The following is an 18762-nucleotide window of genomic DNA, read 5'->3' as shown; positions in this document are numbered from 1 at the left end:
TTTTATTTATTTATGTTTTTTCACCTGGATGTATTTTTCTGGACTAAAAACTATGTTACTACACCTACAATGGAATAAATCGGTGTGTAAGGACACACTGCAGCAGCATGGAAGAGGACTTGGTGTATTGGCTATCTAAGGACATCATCTTGCTCTGTCCAGTTACTTCTGCTTTGCCTGCAACAGAGAGAGAGGGAAAAAGAGACTGAGCCCTGGGCCAAGCTAATCTGCCTAAGTGGCACAGTGTCAATTGTTTTGTTTGTCCTTTTTTTCCCTCCAGGCTGTGGCTTACAAGAAAGGTTGAAATCACAAATGCATGGGCACTTGCCTGGGGGGGTTGGCAAAAAAGGAAAACAGAGTTCACTAATTTGAAAAAGACTTGATTAAGACAACTTTCAACGTTTGTTATTTTATTTTTTCTCTCTCGTTTTGGAACCCCTTTTTTGTTGACTCCCCCCATAATGCATGGTGTGTCTGACCTTTCTTGTAGGGTCAGCCAGGCGAAAAGGGACAGAAGAGTCCACAACGAAGGAGGAGACCGCGCCAAGCGACCCCTCTTCCTCACCCCCTCCTCCCCCTCCCTCTCTTCCGTCCTCCTCACAGCGCCCCCTGTCTCGCACTCACACGGACCCTCTCAACACTGCCACCACCACCACCAGCAGCAGCAGCAACAGCAGTGAAACGCTCCCTTTCGCTCCTACGGGCATTGGACAGGACTTCTACTCCCCCGTCTTCCCTCTGGTGGGTGGTAAGATGGCTTTGAACTCCTTGATTCAGCGGCAGCTGCTCCAGACCTTCTACTCAAAAGCCTTGCAGGAGTCCTCTGGAATCCCCAGTGGGGCTCTACTGTTCACCCCCTTCACGCCAACCCTCAGCTCCATCCCTACCTCCACCCCTGGCTCAGGGTCTGCTGCCATCCCTCTGGCAGCCAGCAGCCCCCAGCCACCTCCAGCCAGCCCTGACATGGCTCCTGTTAACGGGAGCAGTACAGCTGGCAGCGCCCCCTCCCCATCACCAAGCCACTCTGATGCTAATACAGGAAGTGTTTTGGACGGGGAGGACATGGACACAGCGGAGATTGCTCGGCAAGTGAAAGAGCAGCTGATCAAGCACAACATTGGTCAGCGTGTGTTTGGTCATTATGTGCTGGGACTGTCCCAGGGATCAGTCAGCGAGATCTTGGCCAGACCAAAGCCGTGGAACAAGCTAACCATCAGGGGGAAGGAGCCGTTCCACAAGATGAGGCAGTTCCTCGCCGATGAGCAGAACATCCTCGCTCTGCGCAGCATCCAGGGACGGCAGAGAGGTGAGTCTGCGTTCCTGTATTGTTGTCTGTGCGTGGGGGAGTGTGTGTGTCTTGCATGTGTGTGTATGTGTGTAAAGGCCTGCACAGAGCAATTGATTAGCTTGTCAATATGGACTAGCTTTTTTATTTTTCTTTCTCTTTCCTAACTCCCATTCTGTGCCACACCTGTGTTTTTTGAATGAGCTCCTAGTCACGCACTGATCCCAAGAGCCTCTCCTAGCTATCGTGGTCAATACAGAAACCTTTCACACATCAATAGTATTGATCGGTGGGAACTAGGAGAAAGGCAGGGGTACTGTTAACTACGGGTAGATTCGATTAGCCTGGGCTTGCCTTTCTTAACGCATCAAGACATTGCTGATTGAAGTTGGTCTCAGAGGTACATAAAAAATATAACACAATTTGCCAGCGAGTCATAGATGGTCCATGTTGGTGTTCCCATGTTTGATAGCTGCCACTAGGCCATCTCTGTGGTGGCGTTATTATTACTGTTGGAGGTAGAAGTTGGAATCCTACTTGGGCCACAGATGGTTAAGATCAATGCATTTATGGTACTATATAATGTGCATTGGAAGGAACAGACACTTATTATGTTTGCAGAGCATTGTAAGGCACCATTTAGTCTAGCTGTAAAAGGAAAAAAACACACAAGTGCTGTAACATAGTGTGTGGTATATTGTTTTTAACAGAGGGCTCAGGCCAGCCCCAGCTTAGCCGAGTGTTTCAGGACGCTCCGAAGCGGAGAACCCTCTCCGATACAGCTTCACACACAGGTCTGTCCCCTTCACACACGGAGATTCTAGCACGTTCTGTCTGTGTGGCATGTTTGTGTTGGGATGTTTCTGTGTTGTGTGTGCCTATGTCGCCATATATTAATTGCGGGCAGGCATACAGATATAAATGTGCCTTGAAGGTAACCGCACAGTTTCAGTGACTTGCGTCAAAGGAAAAGCCAGCATGTGTATTTAGGGATTTTATTGGTAGTTGTTATTCTGCGGGGAGTATTTACTATACGAACCCTGCAGCACGTGTGCATGTGCAAGCTCTAAAGGGACCTGAGGAATTATGACAATCCCTCCAGTGTAGTTGCCTTGAAGCTCAGTGGTGGGAATGTTGTTCTTTGTGCTGTGCTATGGTGTAATTCTTCCATCAGCGTCTCCTCTTTATCTGTTCTGTTAGTATTCCCAGCGTTTTAATCTGACGAGGTATTCCATCTCCTCCCATTCCCTCATCCTCTCTTTCCAGGTAACATCACCGCTCGTGTGCGCACCCCAGAGGCAGGTTCTGACGAAGCTATCAAGTCCATACTGGAGCAGGCCAAAAGAGAGCTGCAGGTGCAGAAAGCTGGTAAGTTGGAGTTATTTATTTAATCCCCCCCCCCCCCCCCCCGGTCTTCTCCGGGGCATTTAAGGTGCCCATGATGGCTGTGTCTGTAATGAAGGCCGTTTTTTCTCCTCTTTGTAGACTTGTCTCATGCTCAGCCGTCCTATGCAGGACTGAAAGGGGGAGGTGGAATAGGAAGTGGAGGGGGGAGTGGATCAGACGAAGCCATCCGCTCCATCCTAGAACAAGCTCGCAGGGAGATGGAAGCCCAACAGGCCGCACTGGAGCCCATCCTTAAAGCCTCATCTTCCTCTTCGTCATCAGTGTCACTATCACAGAGGGACATCCTGAGCTCATCTCTTACCGCCCCGCTTCCCCCTTACAACCCCCTGGCCCTTTCCCTCAAGAAACCTCCCAGCTCCCTCTTGTCCTCGCCCTCATCCCCGTCTCCAATTCTGGACTTTAGCTCCAGCGTGAAGAGAGAGGGCCGCAGCTCTTCGGGGGTCGACATGTCTGCTGACGGAGCTCTCAGGATGGGTCGGAGCTCAGAGGGACTGTCCCGCTCCGGAAGTGCCGGAGGAGCAGGTTACTGGAGAGAGCAGTGGTGGAGCAACATGCAGATGGATCCGCGAAGGACCATGTCCAGCCAGATAGGAGAAGAGAACCACAACCAGGAGGACTCTAAAGAGGTGAGGTTTAGGGGCAGTTTAGGGGAGTTTTATGGCTTTGCTTTGACTGTCCATTGGTTGCACATCTGAAGTCTTCTCCCTCCACGGGGTTTAGGGTATACTGACCGACAGTCTGTCTCGGCACAAACCGTGGAACAAGTTGAACCAGAGGAGCAGAGAGGCGTACCTCCGCATGCAGCCTTGGCTCAACGGAGACCAGGGGCAAAACGCACACATCCAGCAAACTCAGAACCAAGGTAAACAAATCACATGCAAATACACACACCGACACACACCATATATTATGCTGGAACACTACTCTGAAAGCCTGATTAGAGCTAGTGGCTAGTTGTTACTGTCACTCTGTCACTCACCCCACCCGCCCTCCTCCTCATCCCCCTCGTCCTTCTTGCTTCCATCCCACCCACTGTCTCCCCCCTCCTGCTCACTTCTCCTCCCACTATCCCCCTCCTCCCCCACATCCCCAGTGCTGTGGCAGTGTCAGCCAGCAAGCTGCTGGTTTGTCATGTCATAGACAAGTTAGTGTTGCAGCGCCAGATGGCAGCTCTGCATGTGTGTGTCTGCGCGCATGTGTGCGTGTGCGTACATGCACGTGTGTGTCTCTTTTTCTCTCTGGGGGTGTAAACAGCAGCTAATGTACACTGACAGCTCCTCATGACTGCTCTCTTCCAGCCTGCTGAGCTTTACAGCGGCACTACACAGACAGAGACAGGGAGATGAAGGAATAGGAGGAGGAAGCCAAAAAGGCTTCAAACTGAAAACTTAAGCACCTTTGCTGTTTGTTCAACAGGAGTTAAATTAGTCGATGTAATTTGACTGAAGTCCCTCCTGAACCCAGCAGGGAGAGGAGATGAAACTAGTGTCGCCTCGCATAGTTACACGTCGCCTAACCTGTCCGATCTTTCTCATTCTGTGTGTCGTGCTCGAGCAGAGGGTACTCCCAAGACATCAGCAAGCTGCAGCCCCGCTCCAGAGTCCCCCCTCAGTTCAGCTGAAGAATCTGTCAATGGTCTCACTGGGGACCCACTTGCGTCACAGTCCTCCAGTCTCAAACCTCCGTCTGAGGATCCTTCAGGTGGGGAGTCTCAGCCGGGCACCCCGCTGCCTCTACCAGGTCACTCGGGTCTGAGCATCCAGGAGATGGTTGCAATGTCTCCTGAGCTTGATACCTATGCCATCACCAAGAAGGTTAAGGAGGTGCTAACCGATAATAACCTGGGTAAGACCTTTTTTTTGTTTGTTTTTTGCTCTTATGCTCAATTGTGGTGTTGTACTTTTCTGTGTAGTTTAACTGGTTCCATTTTCTTTCTCCAAACCAGGTCAGCGTCTGTTTGGGGAGACTATCCTGGGTCTGACTCAGGGTTCTGTCTCAGACCTGCTGGCCAGGCCTAAACCCTGGCACAAGCTGAGCCTGAAGGGCAGGGAGCCCTTTGTCCGCATGCAGCTCTGGCTCCAGGACCCACACAGCGTGGAGAAACTTATGGACATGAAACGCCTGGAGAAGAAAGGTGTGTGTGTGTAACAAAAAGCTCAATGAGTAGAAATAGATGCATACTCTATATACAGCAAAGCATGCTGTCAGAAATAATAATCGAAAGGCTCAGAAAAACTTTCATGTTTTGTGCTTAAGCATGCATTTATTTGAGAAATATGCTCACAAAAAAACAAAGCAAAAAAAACCATACACACACAAGCAGCAGCCTTTGAATTACACATGCACATCTGCACACAATATCCTTTGTGCAGGACAGCAGAGCATGTTGTGCAGATCACAGTCATCTTGGTGTGATGTCAGTACCAATCAGGACTGCAGACATCACGTACTGTATTCAATGTGACAGCTAGGCGACTGCCGGGGGCCTGCTTACTCACAGTCATCAGCACTACTCTTCATCATCGTCATCAACATAATAATCATCAGTGTCTATAAGCTCGTATTTTTATCATTTATTAGCCCATTGCCCGCTCCATCACTCCATCATCCTGCACTCTTTTCTGTCAGGAGGATACGTTTAGGAATCAAACACCCCCAATAGGCCTGCTTCATAACCCTCCTCCTCCTCCCTCGCTGCCTCACAGTGACCCCGCACTGCCCACTTGAAGCAAACAGGGTATGGATATTTGAACCTGCCGGTGGGCACAGCCGTCCAGGATCAGCTTACCCTGCTGATATCACAAACTATGCACAAGGGCGAAAAACACAACTGACCTTACGCCTGTGTGGTCGGGGGGTTGGACTGGTGGGGTTGCACTACATTCAGCTTCATGTTAGATTATTGACCAAGAGTAATGCATCCAAATAGCAATGGGCAATAGTTCTGGCTACCAGCAGAGCCCAGAGGAAAGACATGGACCTAGTCCAAAGTTACCACATTTGACCTCTCACCCTTGTGGTGCAAGCCTGCGAGGCGGCGCACAACTTTGAGAGCGCTCTAACCTTGCTCTGAGGGGCTTTTCCCTGCAACACTAATGTATCTGGCAGCATGTATTGGGGTTGGGAAAATGTCAACCTCATACGAAGCTGCCATGAGCTGTTCATTTTCAGTTGCTGGCGCCCCGAGTGAACGGTGCTGCTTGTTTGCTGTAAAATGGAAGAGATGCATTCATTGTTACAACTGGTGAGAAGGACAAGAGCACCACCTAGTGGCTGATTGGGAGGCTGGCGGCATTAGTTGTCAGACCTGTTACGTTGTATGAAAACGGAGCAGCTTTATTACTCCAAGTCTTTGTCATCATCTTGCTAATCTGCATTGAACTTGGCTCAACTGCAGCTGATTCAGAGCTCAGTAATAGAGGTTATTGCCGAGAAGAGAGACTACATCTCCTGCCTCAGGGCTTTTGATGGAAACACGATTACACATTAACAACGGAAATTCAAAGGCAATCAGTGTTTTCTTATTGAACAGCAAACCTTGCTGACAAATCTTTTACCTTTTTATGTTCCAGCTGAAGTCCCACCTCTCTGCTGCTCTGCTCTCTTTATATGTTAATGCAGCACATTTTATATAACTGCTTAAATGTCATGTGGTACAGCTATTTATGCATTTTTAAATGTAATCCTTCACTTGTATTGAAATGTCTCTGTTATGCACTGTAGTTTGCACCTGTGGTTTTTACTGGTGTTGCCAGCTTTATCATTGAAACTCCCATTCATTTGTAGATTTATTAATGTATTCACTGGATGACCCATTTCTCCCTCTTTCCCATCCAGCATACATGAAGAGGCGGCTGAGCTCCTTGAGTGATGGCCATTCTGTGGACGGAGGCTTGGTGGGGTCAGAGTACATGCAGGGCTCCCAGAGCCCAGGGCAGCAGCAGCTGAAGAAGCCCAGGGTGGTGCTGGGCCCTGAGGAGAAGGAGGCTCTGAAAAAGGCTTATCAGCAGAAGCCCTATCCCTCCCCCAAAACCATTGAGGAGCTGGCCTCCCAGCTCAACCTAAAGACCAGTACTGTTATCAACTGGTTCCATAACTACAGGTCAGCATTTAGGAGAAAAAAAGATGGACTCCTGCTAAATTCTTTCTGTTGTTCTGCATTTATTAGCTGCTCTCTGATGGATTAAATATAGTTTACCTGAAGTTAACACGATAAGGATCTCATGTCTTTGTGAATAGTACCTCTGTGCAAATTCCTCGTTTTATTGAAATACATTAGTGTGTTCGTCTTGACTTTATCTGCAGATAAATGAATTGTCTAAATCTTTGTGTACGACTCTGGCAGATCACATTGTGTTTTTGTTGCACTGTTAGTGAAAAGTCCAAATGCGTAAGCTGTTCCCTGTTCATCGAAAATATTTTGACATTAGTAGAGTGTATTGTATTCCACAAATTGAATTTCAGGATTTAAGTAGCGTGACTGAACTCATGTTTCCCTCTTAGGTCACGTATCCGGCGAGAGCTCTTCATAGAGGAGATCCAGGCAGCTGGAGGGGTAGGGCCTGGCAGCGAAGCGGGATCGCCTTCCCTCCGTGGGTCCAAATCAGGAGAAGGGGACAGCTGCGATGGGACGGAATCTGAGGGCACAGTGGAGACACGCCAATCTCTGGGCATTGGCTTGGAGGATCACAGAGGAGCATGCAAAGACCACGACATGGAGGCTGAGTCTGAGGCAGGGGGCTCTAATAATTCCCCTGCCCAGTTAGACTGCACCGCCACAGGCTTGGCCGGGCCGGGCTCCAGCGGTGGACAGGGTGGACTGGGGCTTTTCAGCCTCACAGAGGCATCCTCCAGTAGCTCTGCCTCTAGTACTAACATCCCAGCCTCTGGCCCTGCCAGGAACCCCAGGGACAACAATCTGCGCAAGAAGAAAGCAGCCAATCTCAATAACATCATCCACAGGCTGGAGAAGGCTGCCAGCAAAGAGGATCCCTCAGAGTGGGAGTTCTAGCTCCCCCTGATCATCCTTCATCCTTCTCGTCTCATAACCTCACGACCTCTAACCTTGGACCCCTCCTGCTCTGTTCCAGTTGGAGAGTGGACACAGCCAAAGTCAAGCTCAGCAGCCATTTTTATTACATAGAAGCTTTCCAAAAAGAGGAAAGAAACAAAGAGTGGTTGGCAAAACCCTTAAAAAGAAGATTTACTGAATACGTAGAAGAACAAAATAAGAGAACTTAATTGTTTCTCCTGGTTTTTTTGTTTGTTTTTTGTTTTTAAAAACTGCGTTTTGTTTTTGTACTGAGAAAAGCACTTAGCCGTCCTGCTGGCCTCTGGCCCTGCTGTACCTCCCCCTATCACCAGCCACTGGTGCACCAGACTGGTTAGTCCTGAGCTGGGGTCTGACCCACAGCTGGGGTTGAAACCTGGACTCAGTAACACAGGCAAGGCCTGACACAGCAGCTGTCACAGTGATAGACACTGATAGATGATAGATAGAGACAGGAACTCTCTTACAAGAACTCTCACTTTCTTAAAGGAGATTTTTTTCCGCTCTTCTTCTCACCTCCCAAGTGTCCACAAACCTCCCCTCACTCAGTGAGATGCCTCATTTTTCACACTGTAGAGTGACTGTTACAAACCCTTTGCCTTTTTCACTCACTGCGTGTGTGTGTGTGTGTTTGTATGTTAGGGGTTGTGTCAGTGTGCACCTGTGTGTGTGTGCGAGAGTGTATACACACCCAGAAAAAAGAGAAAAAAAAAAGAAATGGTGTGTATGTGTATTCTCTTCTCAATGGCAGCATGTTTTCATTTTTTTAATCTCACTCCTACACTCTTAAGAGGGTAGTTGAAGGCCTGCTGGCTGAGCTGCCATGGTTACTGGTGTAAGAACGATGAACTTTGACCTGTTGTGTCCCATATCCTATCCTGCTGACAGCCATGTGATGGCCAGAAGGATGTGTAATTCCTCACAAAATACACACACTCATCTGAAGAGGAAGGAAGGAAGGAAGGAACCCTCTTTTTGCCTCCTTAAACCCTTCTTTTTAGGATGAAGGATGATCTGTTTTTTCTTTGTTTTGTTTTTAAATATTGCAATTTGGTTGCCAATAAGAGATTGCACAGTCTATTGACTCTAAAGAGTACAAAAATAGGGAATTTTAGGAAACATTTTTAATTAGTACAAAATAAGAACAGAAAAGACAAGAATAACAAGTTACTGTTTAAAAAAAGAAAGAAACAAACAACAACCTTAGAATGGAATAATGTTGCATTGTAGACATACAATACAATGAATTCACGTAGTACTGTAGCTGTCTGACATGGTGATACTATACGTGTCTCTCGTTGTTTTCGGTTGTGCACGTCACAACTTTGCCCAGCACTGGACCTGCTGGGTGGGTGTGTTTGTGTGTGTGCGTGTGTGTGCGTGCGTGCGTGTATGTCCGCACCACCGACAAAATTTTCTCTGTTCACAAACACACATCTTTTTATAGGCCAAATCAGGAAGAGTGTGTGTACGTGTGTGTCTGTGTGCATTTGTTATTTGCCTGCATGTAAGTCGGGGTTGAGGTCAGTTCACTCAGAATTGGACCGATCGATCGATCGATTTGTCAATAATGAAATTCTTGATGGAAAATGGGTATTTTTCTTTTTAAGCAAATGAATTGCAGCGTGCAGAAACTTCTGCTGGTGAATTCGCCCCAACCCTGGTGTGAGTAGTTACCACTCTCCTCCAGTCTCTCCTGTATCCAGGGATGTAAGTCTTTTTTGCATTGAATTCTACTGTATACACTACAAATTATAAGGCATATCACCTCCTCCCTGTCCCACACAAGCCCTCAGTGCCTGTCAGCCCACTGCCTCCCCTTTGTTTGTGTGTGTGTGTTTGTGCGCGTGCGTGAGAGTTTGCGTGGATGCATGTGCACGCACGCCTGTCGTCAATACATGCGTGTGCACAAAGCGTGCGTGAGACTCGAGTGTTCAGTGTTTCCAATGAGTGGGGTCATATTTCGTATCTTGCACACACTACTAGTGCACAACTGACACCCTTCTTTAAGCTGTTTGATGCGTTACCATTACATTAATCTTCTCACAAAGTAGTGTAATACTATGATTTACTGTAGCTTGGTTTTATTGCTATTTTGCATTTATAGTTTGGTTTTTATTCCGCTTATTTATAGGTGCTGTATTTTTCATTTAATGTCTTATCATTTGAGTTGTCTATTTTTTAAGGGATTATACTGTTCCTGAGGGCAAGTAACATTTTTATTAGACGTATAGACTGCCGGCAGTATTGGTTAATATTTACAAAGATGTACTAGTTCTCATTTGTTTGTATATTCATGAATCCTAAAGTTTAGTGTCATTTCAATAGCTTTTGAAAGATGTGTTTTGCTACAGTTCATGCTCCCGTAAGCATAAAAAGCTCTTACCACAACTGTTATGCTCACACACACAAAAAGAAACTGCTAGCTAGAGAATCAAAGGACATATCAAGATCAGTGAATATATGATAGCATATCTGTTTTCCTGTTTTCTATCCTCCAATAATATTTGTTTGTTTGTTTTTTGTCCTTTTTCTTTTCTTTTCCTGGGCAAGCCCAACACTACCGCTCGGCAGGGCACGCAGCTTTCTTTAGATGTAGACCTTGCCCACTCATTAATCACATTAACTTAATTAACTGGTCCAAATTATACACTTTGTCAAATAGGTCAAGTGAAATTACCTAAACATACGAACGCATGTTAACTTGAAAGAGGTCATATCTGCCAAATTGAGATTAGAGAAGTGTACCAGCTAGCAGGTGTGCTACGCCAGATCGAGCAGAGATAGCCAGCCTATGATTATGCAGAATTTCTATTGCAGTTAGTAACGAAGCACTTATTAGGATCTTTGTAAGACTTACCTAGGACAGGGTCTGTAAACACTACAACAAGAGTACGATCCCGGGATCCTGGGAAGTGTATGCCTTTAAAAAAAAAAAAAAAAAAAGTGGTTGTAAACCAAGCACAGATGCTTATCCACATTGTAACACTAAAAACAACAAAAAAGAATCATAAGATAGCTGTACCCATGTTTTCTATGTGATTAAACTGAGTTTCTGTCCAGCCAACCCTTATTTCAAACTACAGATGACTGTGTGACAGGCGGGCCGTCGTCCTGTGCAGGTGTAGATATCATGAGTATCAAACGTGTCGTTTTCTATTCAGAAATCCCAACGTTTTTTTTTATAGCCTCCCACTTTCCCCTCAGCGTATACTCGAGATAAGGTGGCAGCCTGTGAAAAGTTTAAATCGGACTTTCCAAAGCGTCTGTTAGTTGTTAAAAAATAATCGCCCAAACGTCGGCTCTCCCTGCTGTCGACTGATGTGAGACATCTGTCCCCTGCTGCGCGCTGAATAGTGATACTGCCTTCTGTTGGGACCGCTTGGACTGGACAGCCACAGTGTGTTTGTTTTATGGTGATGAATAGCTACTGTAAAGTATGAGCACTTAACCCATCAGTAATTATTTTCTTTTGTTTTTGTAATAGCCTGATCCATCCGCTCACCCGAACCGTGTGAGATCATCAGATTTGTGCCTTTAACTGCCAAGCAGGGCACCAAACTAGTGATGTCATTAGATGTAGAGGATTCCACCCGATTCGTTCGCGATGCATCTCGCGTCCTGACCTGAAATTTGTTTCTCACGGTACTTTAAACTCGACTTCCATCAGCTCTCCGGAGAGGGATATATATATATATATATATATATATATATATATATATATATATATATAATTGCTGGGAGTGCAGTGAAGCAGGAGAAAGCAAACTAATTTTTTTTTTGTTTGTTTGTTTGTTATTTTTTCCCCACAATGCATTACTTACGTTGTATATAAACTGACTAGCAGCGAAAAAGGCCAGAGCATTGAATGAAGGAGGAAGCATGCAGAAACGGCATACACTGTAATAACACTGAATTTATTCATAGGGCATTTTTTTGTATTTTTCTGTTTGTGTCAGGTTTGCTGTGACATTGATAAACGGCACTACAGGTATTGATAATGACACGTGCCAATTCTGATGGTTATTTGGAGAAAAAAAAAGAGAGAGAGAGACGTGTAAATACGGTCGATGGAGTAGCTATTGATTCACTATTGTCACGGTATGCTTTTGTTTTGAAGGCAGGAGGAGAGAAGGGACGATTCAGGACTTTTCCATGATCCACAGATATTTTTCTACAAATTTAAATCAGATGATTCTATACACTGTTGAATAACATTGTAAAGGTGTAACAGATGCTGTATATCATATCATGTTTTCTGAAGTCGTAAAGCTTTACTGTATGATCTGTTGAAGTAGTGGTTGTTCATTTGACATGTTTTTAGTTGTAATGGAAGCCCGAACAGCAGCACTGGTCACCATATTCAGGAGAAAAAAAGAAGAAAAAAAAAGTAAGAGAGAGAGAGAGACCTCAGATGTTTTTTGTAATACTTTTAAAATATATCTTATGAAGTGGGTTTTTGTAAGGAAACACTTTCTGAATCAGCGGTGCTGTATGCATAGCACACTCAGTAATACATACACACATAATACAGCACAATACACTCATGTTTTAAACCCACCCTCCCTCCCTCCCTTAACCCCCTTTTTAACTTTACTCACATGGCTTTTGTTATTGTTTTGAGTCTTAAAACCATTTCCCCGTCGTCTTTCACGCTTAAGCCTCGGAGATCGGCTCCGGGATAAAAAACATTTCATTCAGTACAAGACTTAAGATTTAAACAAAAAAAAACAAAAAAAAAAGAGGAAGCAAAAAGCCAAATAGTGACATTAGTTATCCTCTTCTGTTGGAAAAAGGTCGCTGACTTTTTAAAATGTTGAATTTTTTTTTTTTTTTACCCCTGTACATTGCTAGTGTCGTCGCTTCAGTTCACCCATAGCTTAAACCACAGTGTAGTCTGACAACCAAAATGACCTGGGGAGATCTTCACCCACCCACCCCCAACCTCCTCCCCATCTACCCCCACCCTAACCTCTTCCCTCCCCTTTTGGAAAGCTTTAAGATGCTTGTTGAGGCTTTAGCAAGTTCAGAGTATTGTTCTTTTTTTTCTTAGATTTTTTTCCCCTCCCCCCCAACATGTCATCAACAACGTGAAAGTAATAATTCTCATCACTTTCTCCCACTGCTTATTTTTTTTAATGAGTGTGTGCGTGCGCGTACGTGTGTGTTGTAGTACAAAAGGATGCATGACTGTAAAGGGATGGTCAAGATGTTTTTTGAAAGTCGTTTCCTCCCCCCTCTCTCCTTCCCCGTCCCCCTCCGCACTTCCGTCACTCCTGAGATGCTTTTTAACTCCTTCACGGTCTCCCTCCCTTTGGTTTGTTTTTCCTCATGTATCATTGTTTCTTTATCTTTCTATTTACTAAACGTATCATGTTGTTTGTTCTCAGCACTGTAAAACAGTCCCTTCTACAACATTGAAAAGCAATATCACTGTATGAAATGTTCACAATGTATTTGTTATGATTGACATTTGATTCATCATCATTATTATTCACATGCACCCTAGGTGTGATAATTGAAGTAAATCTCTTTTATACAAATACTAAAAGTGTGCTGTGGCTGTTTTTCTGTTCCGCGTTCACTCTGTAAAAGAAGTATTCTCAGAGAAAGAGATCAGTTGAGCTTGTTAGAGACAAAGAAAAGGGCTTTCACAGATGTTTTGGACTGCTTCTGCCTTTTTTCAGCAGCTACAGGTGAGTTATGTTGGGTTATGTTTTATTATAATTTTTTTTAAAAGTCTACAGTTGGTAAGTTTTTGGAATCAGAGATGGTCTTAAAGTTGTTGTCTGTCTTCAGGACGTTACTCTGAGCTGCAGGTGGAGTTTGCAGCCGCGGTGCGTACCAGCGCCGAGCAGAAGGAGCTGATCCTGAAGCTGGAGCACGACCTGAGCACCGTCCAAGCCATGTCCTCCCTGCCGCGCCCCGATGCAGACGGGTCAGAGGTCAGCAACATGGGCAACATCCCCGAGCCGATCAAAGAGGCCTCTGCAACCTTTATCGGTAGGTCGCCGGGATGAAATGGAAAGTTGATGATGTTTGATCATGATGTGTGTGTTTGCTATTCGGATTCCTCACATGTCATCCCAAAATGAAACGTCACCTTTAGCCATAAAGTGGCCCCGCAGTTAAATTTATGATCAAAGTGGTGACAATATCAAACTGTTTAGAAATCGTTGGAAAGGACAAAGGATTTAAAAAACTAAAAAAAAAATAATAATAATTTGCAATAAAAAAATATTGCAAATGTTTTGTGCAGAAATGCTCAAAATAAAGAGTCACTGTGAAACAACTTTACCATTTACCATAAAATCAAAAAAACACATTTATTAGACCATTAAAACCCCCAATAAATATAGAGATTGTAGAAATGGTCAAAAACTAAAAATGAGATGACTTATTTGGCAAACAACAGACTGAATTCATGGTTTTTTACCAAATAAGCAAATAAATGACTCCAATTTGGCATCTAAATTAAATTATGATAATAATAATGATAATATGTGGTTTACTGTTTGTTTGTTTGTTTTCATCTCTTTTGTAAAACTAATTTGAAAATTGAAATGATTGGAAATAAAATTAAATTTATGGAGGAAAAAAAACTGTTTTAGCATTAAAAATATTATTTTGATTAACCATAAAAAACATGAAACATAAAAAGATTTTGGTCATTACAGTACAGTTAATCTAGGGCAGCAGTGGCATAAACCTTACAGTGGATGGTGGTCTAATAATGTAATGTGTATATTTCCAGGGTTATTTGCAGCCAAGGAGCTTTTCATAATCCTCGCAACACCTGTGTAATAAAACTGTAATAAGCTGTAGTAGAAGGCGGCTGACATGCATGCTACAAAACACTTATATATCACAATGTCACATAAATGTATAGTTGAGTCCTTAAAAGTCAAATAGAAAGCTGCGCACATTTTTCATGCGTGTGAATGAGCCGCCTCTCTGATGATACAACAGCTTTCTGCCTGAAAACGCAGCTCACGGTAGACGAGATGTGGAAGTGCATAAAAATTACAGCCACCCGAGAAAAAAAAAACACTTAATGTTTCCTGTTTGCAAATTTCTCAGCCAGCAGGCACTTTCGCCTTTTTATGACACCTTACATTTATTTTTCAAACACATTTTAATGCTAATGTTACCTCTGCTTTCATTAACGCACAGATAAAGCAAAGGCTGGAGAGATAATATTCAATGTTCAGTGTTATTGGAGTCAATTATCACATTTCAAAACCATGAGCAGAGTGGAGAAAAAGGGAAGAAGACTCCAAATTAAGAAAAGAGTCGTTACAGATCACTGATGGTAAATCTGCATTCACATGCCTGTTGGCACTGGCTCATCTGTTGCCTTAAATTTCTATTCTACGTGTCAAAAAATGACAAATTATTAGTTTAATGTTTTTCCCTTCTAAGCCTACCGCTGGCACGCCTCGTAAACCGAATTATTCGCCCAGCTTTGATACTGAAGTCTGTCTTTAGCACAGCTTCTCTAATTGAAGTCAGATAAATGTGCTGAAGGATGCTCCGCAGGGGGTTTGTCTGTTTTTTGGATTCTCACCTGATTAGAGGCGTTCAAGTGCTTTTCTTTCGTGTGCCAGTTAAAACCTGAGGGTCTGGTGAGTTGAGCGCTGTCTATCTTATTTATCGCATCAAATAAACCTCGCTCGCCTCTGTCTGATCTGAAACGTTAGCCATGCAAATAGAGGAAAAGATTCCCGGCATGTAAGTGCTGCTTTATCTGCAGGTTCAGGTGTGAGCGCCCAGCCTGAGCTTCCTCAGGGCCAGATGGACTCGCTGCTCTCCATCATCTCCAGCCAAAGGGAGAGGTTCCGCTCTCGCAACCAGGAGCTGGAAGCTGTGAGTCACACACACATATGCGCACGTGCACACACACACGTATATTCATGTGTCTCTTTCCCTGGAGGGCTAATTCCTCTTCCCTTTGTTCCCTCTGATGCCTGTAGGAGAGTCGCTCCATGCAGCAGACCATGCAGGCCCTGCAGAATGAACTGGACAGCCTGAGAGCGGACAACATCAAACTCTATGAGAAAATCAAATTTCTGCAGAGCTACCCAGGCAGAGTATGTCTGAGAGATTCTTTGTTTCTGATGTCCAGTTTGGTTTTCTGGCACAAAATAAACCCAGTTTGGGTGTTTCAGTGGCTGATGAATGCTTAATTTGGATCGGTCTCCCCTCCCTCCTGTTTACTCCCTGCTGTAGGCTGGAGGCAGCGACGACACCGTGATGCGTTACTCCTCCCAGTACGAGGAAAGACTGGATCCGTTTGCTTCCTTCAGCAAGAGGGTAAAAGTCACACACTTGAGATCAAATAAAAATGTTAAACGCTGTCATTTCTTAGAGGGGTTTCTTTGTTTTATGAGATAGTGATAATAAATAATGACTAAATGCAGAGTGATGTATAAACACGTGAAGAAGAACATGGATTAATATTCCACAAACAGTTGATTTATCATAAAATAAATCAACTCTAGATTTTATATTGACACGTGCTGCCGGGAGATGTCGTCATAGTTCTGTGCGGTGTGTTTTCAGGAGCGTCAGCGCCGATACCTCAGCCTCAGCCCCTGGGATAAAGCAACTCTGGGCCTGGTAAGAATCTGAATCAAACATCAGACGCGTCTTCTGTGTGTCCGTGTGAACTTCTCATCTCACGCTCCGGTTGTTTGCGTCTCTCAGGGACGTGTGATTCTCTCCAACAAGATGGCCAGGACCATTGCTTTCTTCTACACTCTGTTCCTGCACTGTTTGGTCTTCTTGGTAGGTTTGCTTTCAGTGCCAAGTGGCCTCCTCCGGTAGGTACATCTGCAGCTTCAGAGGAACAGGACTCACCTGTCACCTGTGATTATTTTCAGGTGCTGTATAAGACCGCTTGGAGTGAGAGCATTGGCAGAGACTGCTCAGCTTTCTGTGCGAAAAAGTGAGTGTGCCTCCTGCAGCTGACTCAGAAGCTCGTCACATAATGCAGCAGATAAATGCGATGTTTTATTTGACCCTTACGAGTGCTTCGCTGTTTGTCTCAGGTACGCTGACCACATCCACCGTTTCCATGAGAACGACCCAAACCTTTAAGCCGACCCACGGTGACATCATGACATGGCATCGGTGACATCAACACTGAGCAGCATGCATGTTCCTTAGAGAAGTTTACCTTTATTAAAGCTCCTTTATTCTTCATGCAGTAGCTAATTTCACCACTAGGGGGCAGTTTAGGGCTGTGAACTGTAAATTAAAGGGTTGCTTGATTACTTGATGATTGGTAAGTTGCGGGTGATATACAAAACCATAATCTGATGTTTATTAGATAATACAATACTGAAAATCAATCATTAACAGTATATATGAGACATGTGCTATTTAAAGCAGGTTTAATGAAGTTCTTCTTTACCTTTCTGGACTGAAGGGACCACGATACTCCTTATTCTTTTTTTTTTTTTGTTTGTGCGGTGTGTTTAACTGGTTTAACTGGAACTGAAGATGTAAGTTTAGGTTGGTGGGGTTAACATTTAGACATTAACATTAAATTTGATTGGTGGGTTTACTGTAAAAGCACAGCTTGAAGTTATATAGAAGGATTTATGAGCAGATCCTGGTGGTGGAACAACACATTTTTTCATTCCTTTTTGCTCTATTTAGAATAATTAATGGGAATAATAAGTGATTGTTAGGTACGAGTTTTAATGGTTTGTTACTGTTGTTTGTTATTAGCAGACAGTTTTCTCCTCGGCTGAGTGATGCAGTAATAGACTAAAGGTTACTGAGTCTGTGATCCTAATACTCAACGTCATTGTGCATGTTTACCTGCTTTCTTCTCCCTTTCTGTCATTGCACATCTCTTACAATAAAGACTATACAGCAATTTCTTTTGTAGTCTCATTTTATCTTCATCTTGTGGTGTGTGAGATGGCCGAAGATAATATGCATACAAATCAATTCAGTTTTATTTATATAACCTTAAATCACATTAACAGTTGCCTGCTTTATATTGTAGGGTAAAGACTCTATAATAATCCAGAGAAAGGAGAAGTGGGACAGTGGGAAGGAAAAACTGCCTTTTGACAGGAAGAAACCTCTGGCTAAATTGCTCTCTGGTTACGTAGCAAGTTCGGACCTAGATTTTACACAGAACTCAAAATCAAGCTTAAGTTTGCTTATGTGCTGTGTAATACTGACTTGTATGGTGGTTTCCTTCCTTAGAAGTAATAGTTTTTGTAATTTTTGCTGCTTTGTCTGGGTGATGGCAAGAGGGGTAAAAACTGTTGGCTGTCTTGTAGCGTAGACTTGCAGTGCTCTATAAAAGGGAGACATTGGAGCAGGTAGTGCCTTCAAACTCAAGTCAACAGTGGGCAGGTGCACGCTTTCCTGCAGACTTGCCTGTCAGTTGTCTGTCTCTGTCCTCTTTGGAGTTTGAACCTGACCAGAGCGTGATGGATGTGTTCAGTCGGAGCTGCGTAGACTCGTATCTGCAGCTGCCGAGACAGGATGAACTTCCTGAGCAGGCTGTACTTTCTCTAATGTGTCAATGTTCTCTCACTATCTGTTGCACTAGATAGGACTATAGTTTATTTTTGCTCCAGTGCCAAATGCATTGTGTCTACTGTCGCTGGACACAACCCAGAAGAGAATCAAATACCAGCAGAAAATTGTTCCACTGCCCAAAACATCATTGTCCAGATCTCTCTTAGGATTTTATTTCTGAGTGTAAAGATAAGTAAATGTATTCTAAAGCAGAAATGAACAAGCTTAGGCCTGACACTGATCATTTCCTTAGTATTAAAATGACTAACACTGTATCTTACATGTAATTATATTCACCTACCTACCACGTCGGGGTGGCTGTAGCGCATCAACTAATCTGAAGGTTGGTGTTTCGATTCTTGGCTGCTCCAGTCTGAATGCCCAAATTATCCCTGAGCAACATACTGAACCCCGTGTTGTAATTCCAAGGTAATTACACTCTCAGTGGTGGGCAGCAGTATAACGTGCTACCGAA

At 44.2% G+C, this 18762-nt stretch overlaps 2 protein-coding genes across 3 annotated transcripts in view; both read left to right on the top strand.

Moving 5' to 3' along the window:
* Nucleotides 1-13293, top strand: part of cux1a (cut-like homeobox 1a) — a 57819-nt gene extending 44526 nt beyond the window's left edge. Inside the window, exons 15-23 of one of the 2 annotated variants that reach the window (XM_006795375.3) lie at nucleotides 491-1306; nucleotides 1996-2079; nucleotides 2552-2653; nucleotides 2771-3318; nucleotides 3413-3554; nucleotides 4250-4537; nucleotides 4638-4826; nucleotides 6530-6794; nucleotides 7196-13293. In XM_006795375.3, coding sequence (XP_006795438.2) covers nucleotides 491-1306; nucleotides 1996-2079; nucleotides 2552-2653; nucleotides 2771-3318; nucleotides 3413-3554; nucleotides 4250-4537; nucleotides 4638-4826; nucleotides 6530-6794; nucleotides 7196-7703 — 2942 coding nt within the window. In that variant the 3' untranslated portion in view covers nucleotides 7704-13293. The remainder of the gene's footprint in view (nucleotides 1-490; nucleotides 1307-1995; nucleotides 2080-2551; nucleotides 2654-2770; nucleotides 3319-3412; nucleotides 3555-4249; nucleotides 4538-4637; nucleotides 4827-6529; nucleotides 6795-7195) is intronic. The other variant, XM_006795376.3, reaches the window with a different exon arrangement.
* Nucleotides 12652-16841, top strand: cux1b (cut-like homeobox 1b). Its single transcript, XM_087851637.1, has 10 exons — nucleotides 12652-12766; nucleotides 13430-13438; nucleotides 13542-13745; nucleotides 15496-15608; nucleotides 15716-15832; nucleotides 15972-16055; nucleotides 16305-16361; nucleotides 16449-16529; nucleotides 16625-16689; nucleotides 16793-16841. The coding sequence occupies exons 1-10, from the start codon at nucleotides 12652-12654 to the stop codon at nucleotides 16839-16841; spliced, it is 894 nt and encodes a 297-aa protein (XP_087707763.1).
* The last annotated feature ends 1921 nt before the right edge of the window (nucleotides 16842-18762 follow it).

The sequence above is a fragment of the Neolamprologus brichardi genome, chromosome 14, assembly GCF_056152115.1.
Source record: "Neolamprologus brichardi isolate AB-2024 chromosome 14, ASM5615211v1, whole genome shotgun sequence".
Lineage (NCBI taxonomy): Eukaryota > Metazoa > Chordata > Actinopteri > Cichliformes > Cichlidae > Neolamprologus > Neolamprologus brichardi.
Note: the sequence above shows the minus strand (reverse complement) of the source record. Positions and strands in the feature narration are given on the sequence as shown.

What these genes read in the sequence shown, in the direction of transcription:
- cux1b (XM_087851637.1), top strand. Translation starts at nt 12,652, where the DNA reads ATGACCTGGGGAGATCTTCACCCACCCACCCCCAACCTCCTCCCCATC. An exon ending in GCAACCAGGAGCTGGAAGCT is followed by an intron (nt 15,609 to 15,715) that starts GTGAGTCACACA and finishes TGATGCCTGTAG; the next exon opens with GAGAGTCGCTCCATGCAGCA. An exon ending in TCAGCTTTCTGTGCGAAAAA is followed by an intron (nt 16,690 to 16,792) that starts GTGAGTGTGCCT and finishes TGTTTGTCTCAG; the next exon opens with GTACGCTGACCACATCCACC.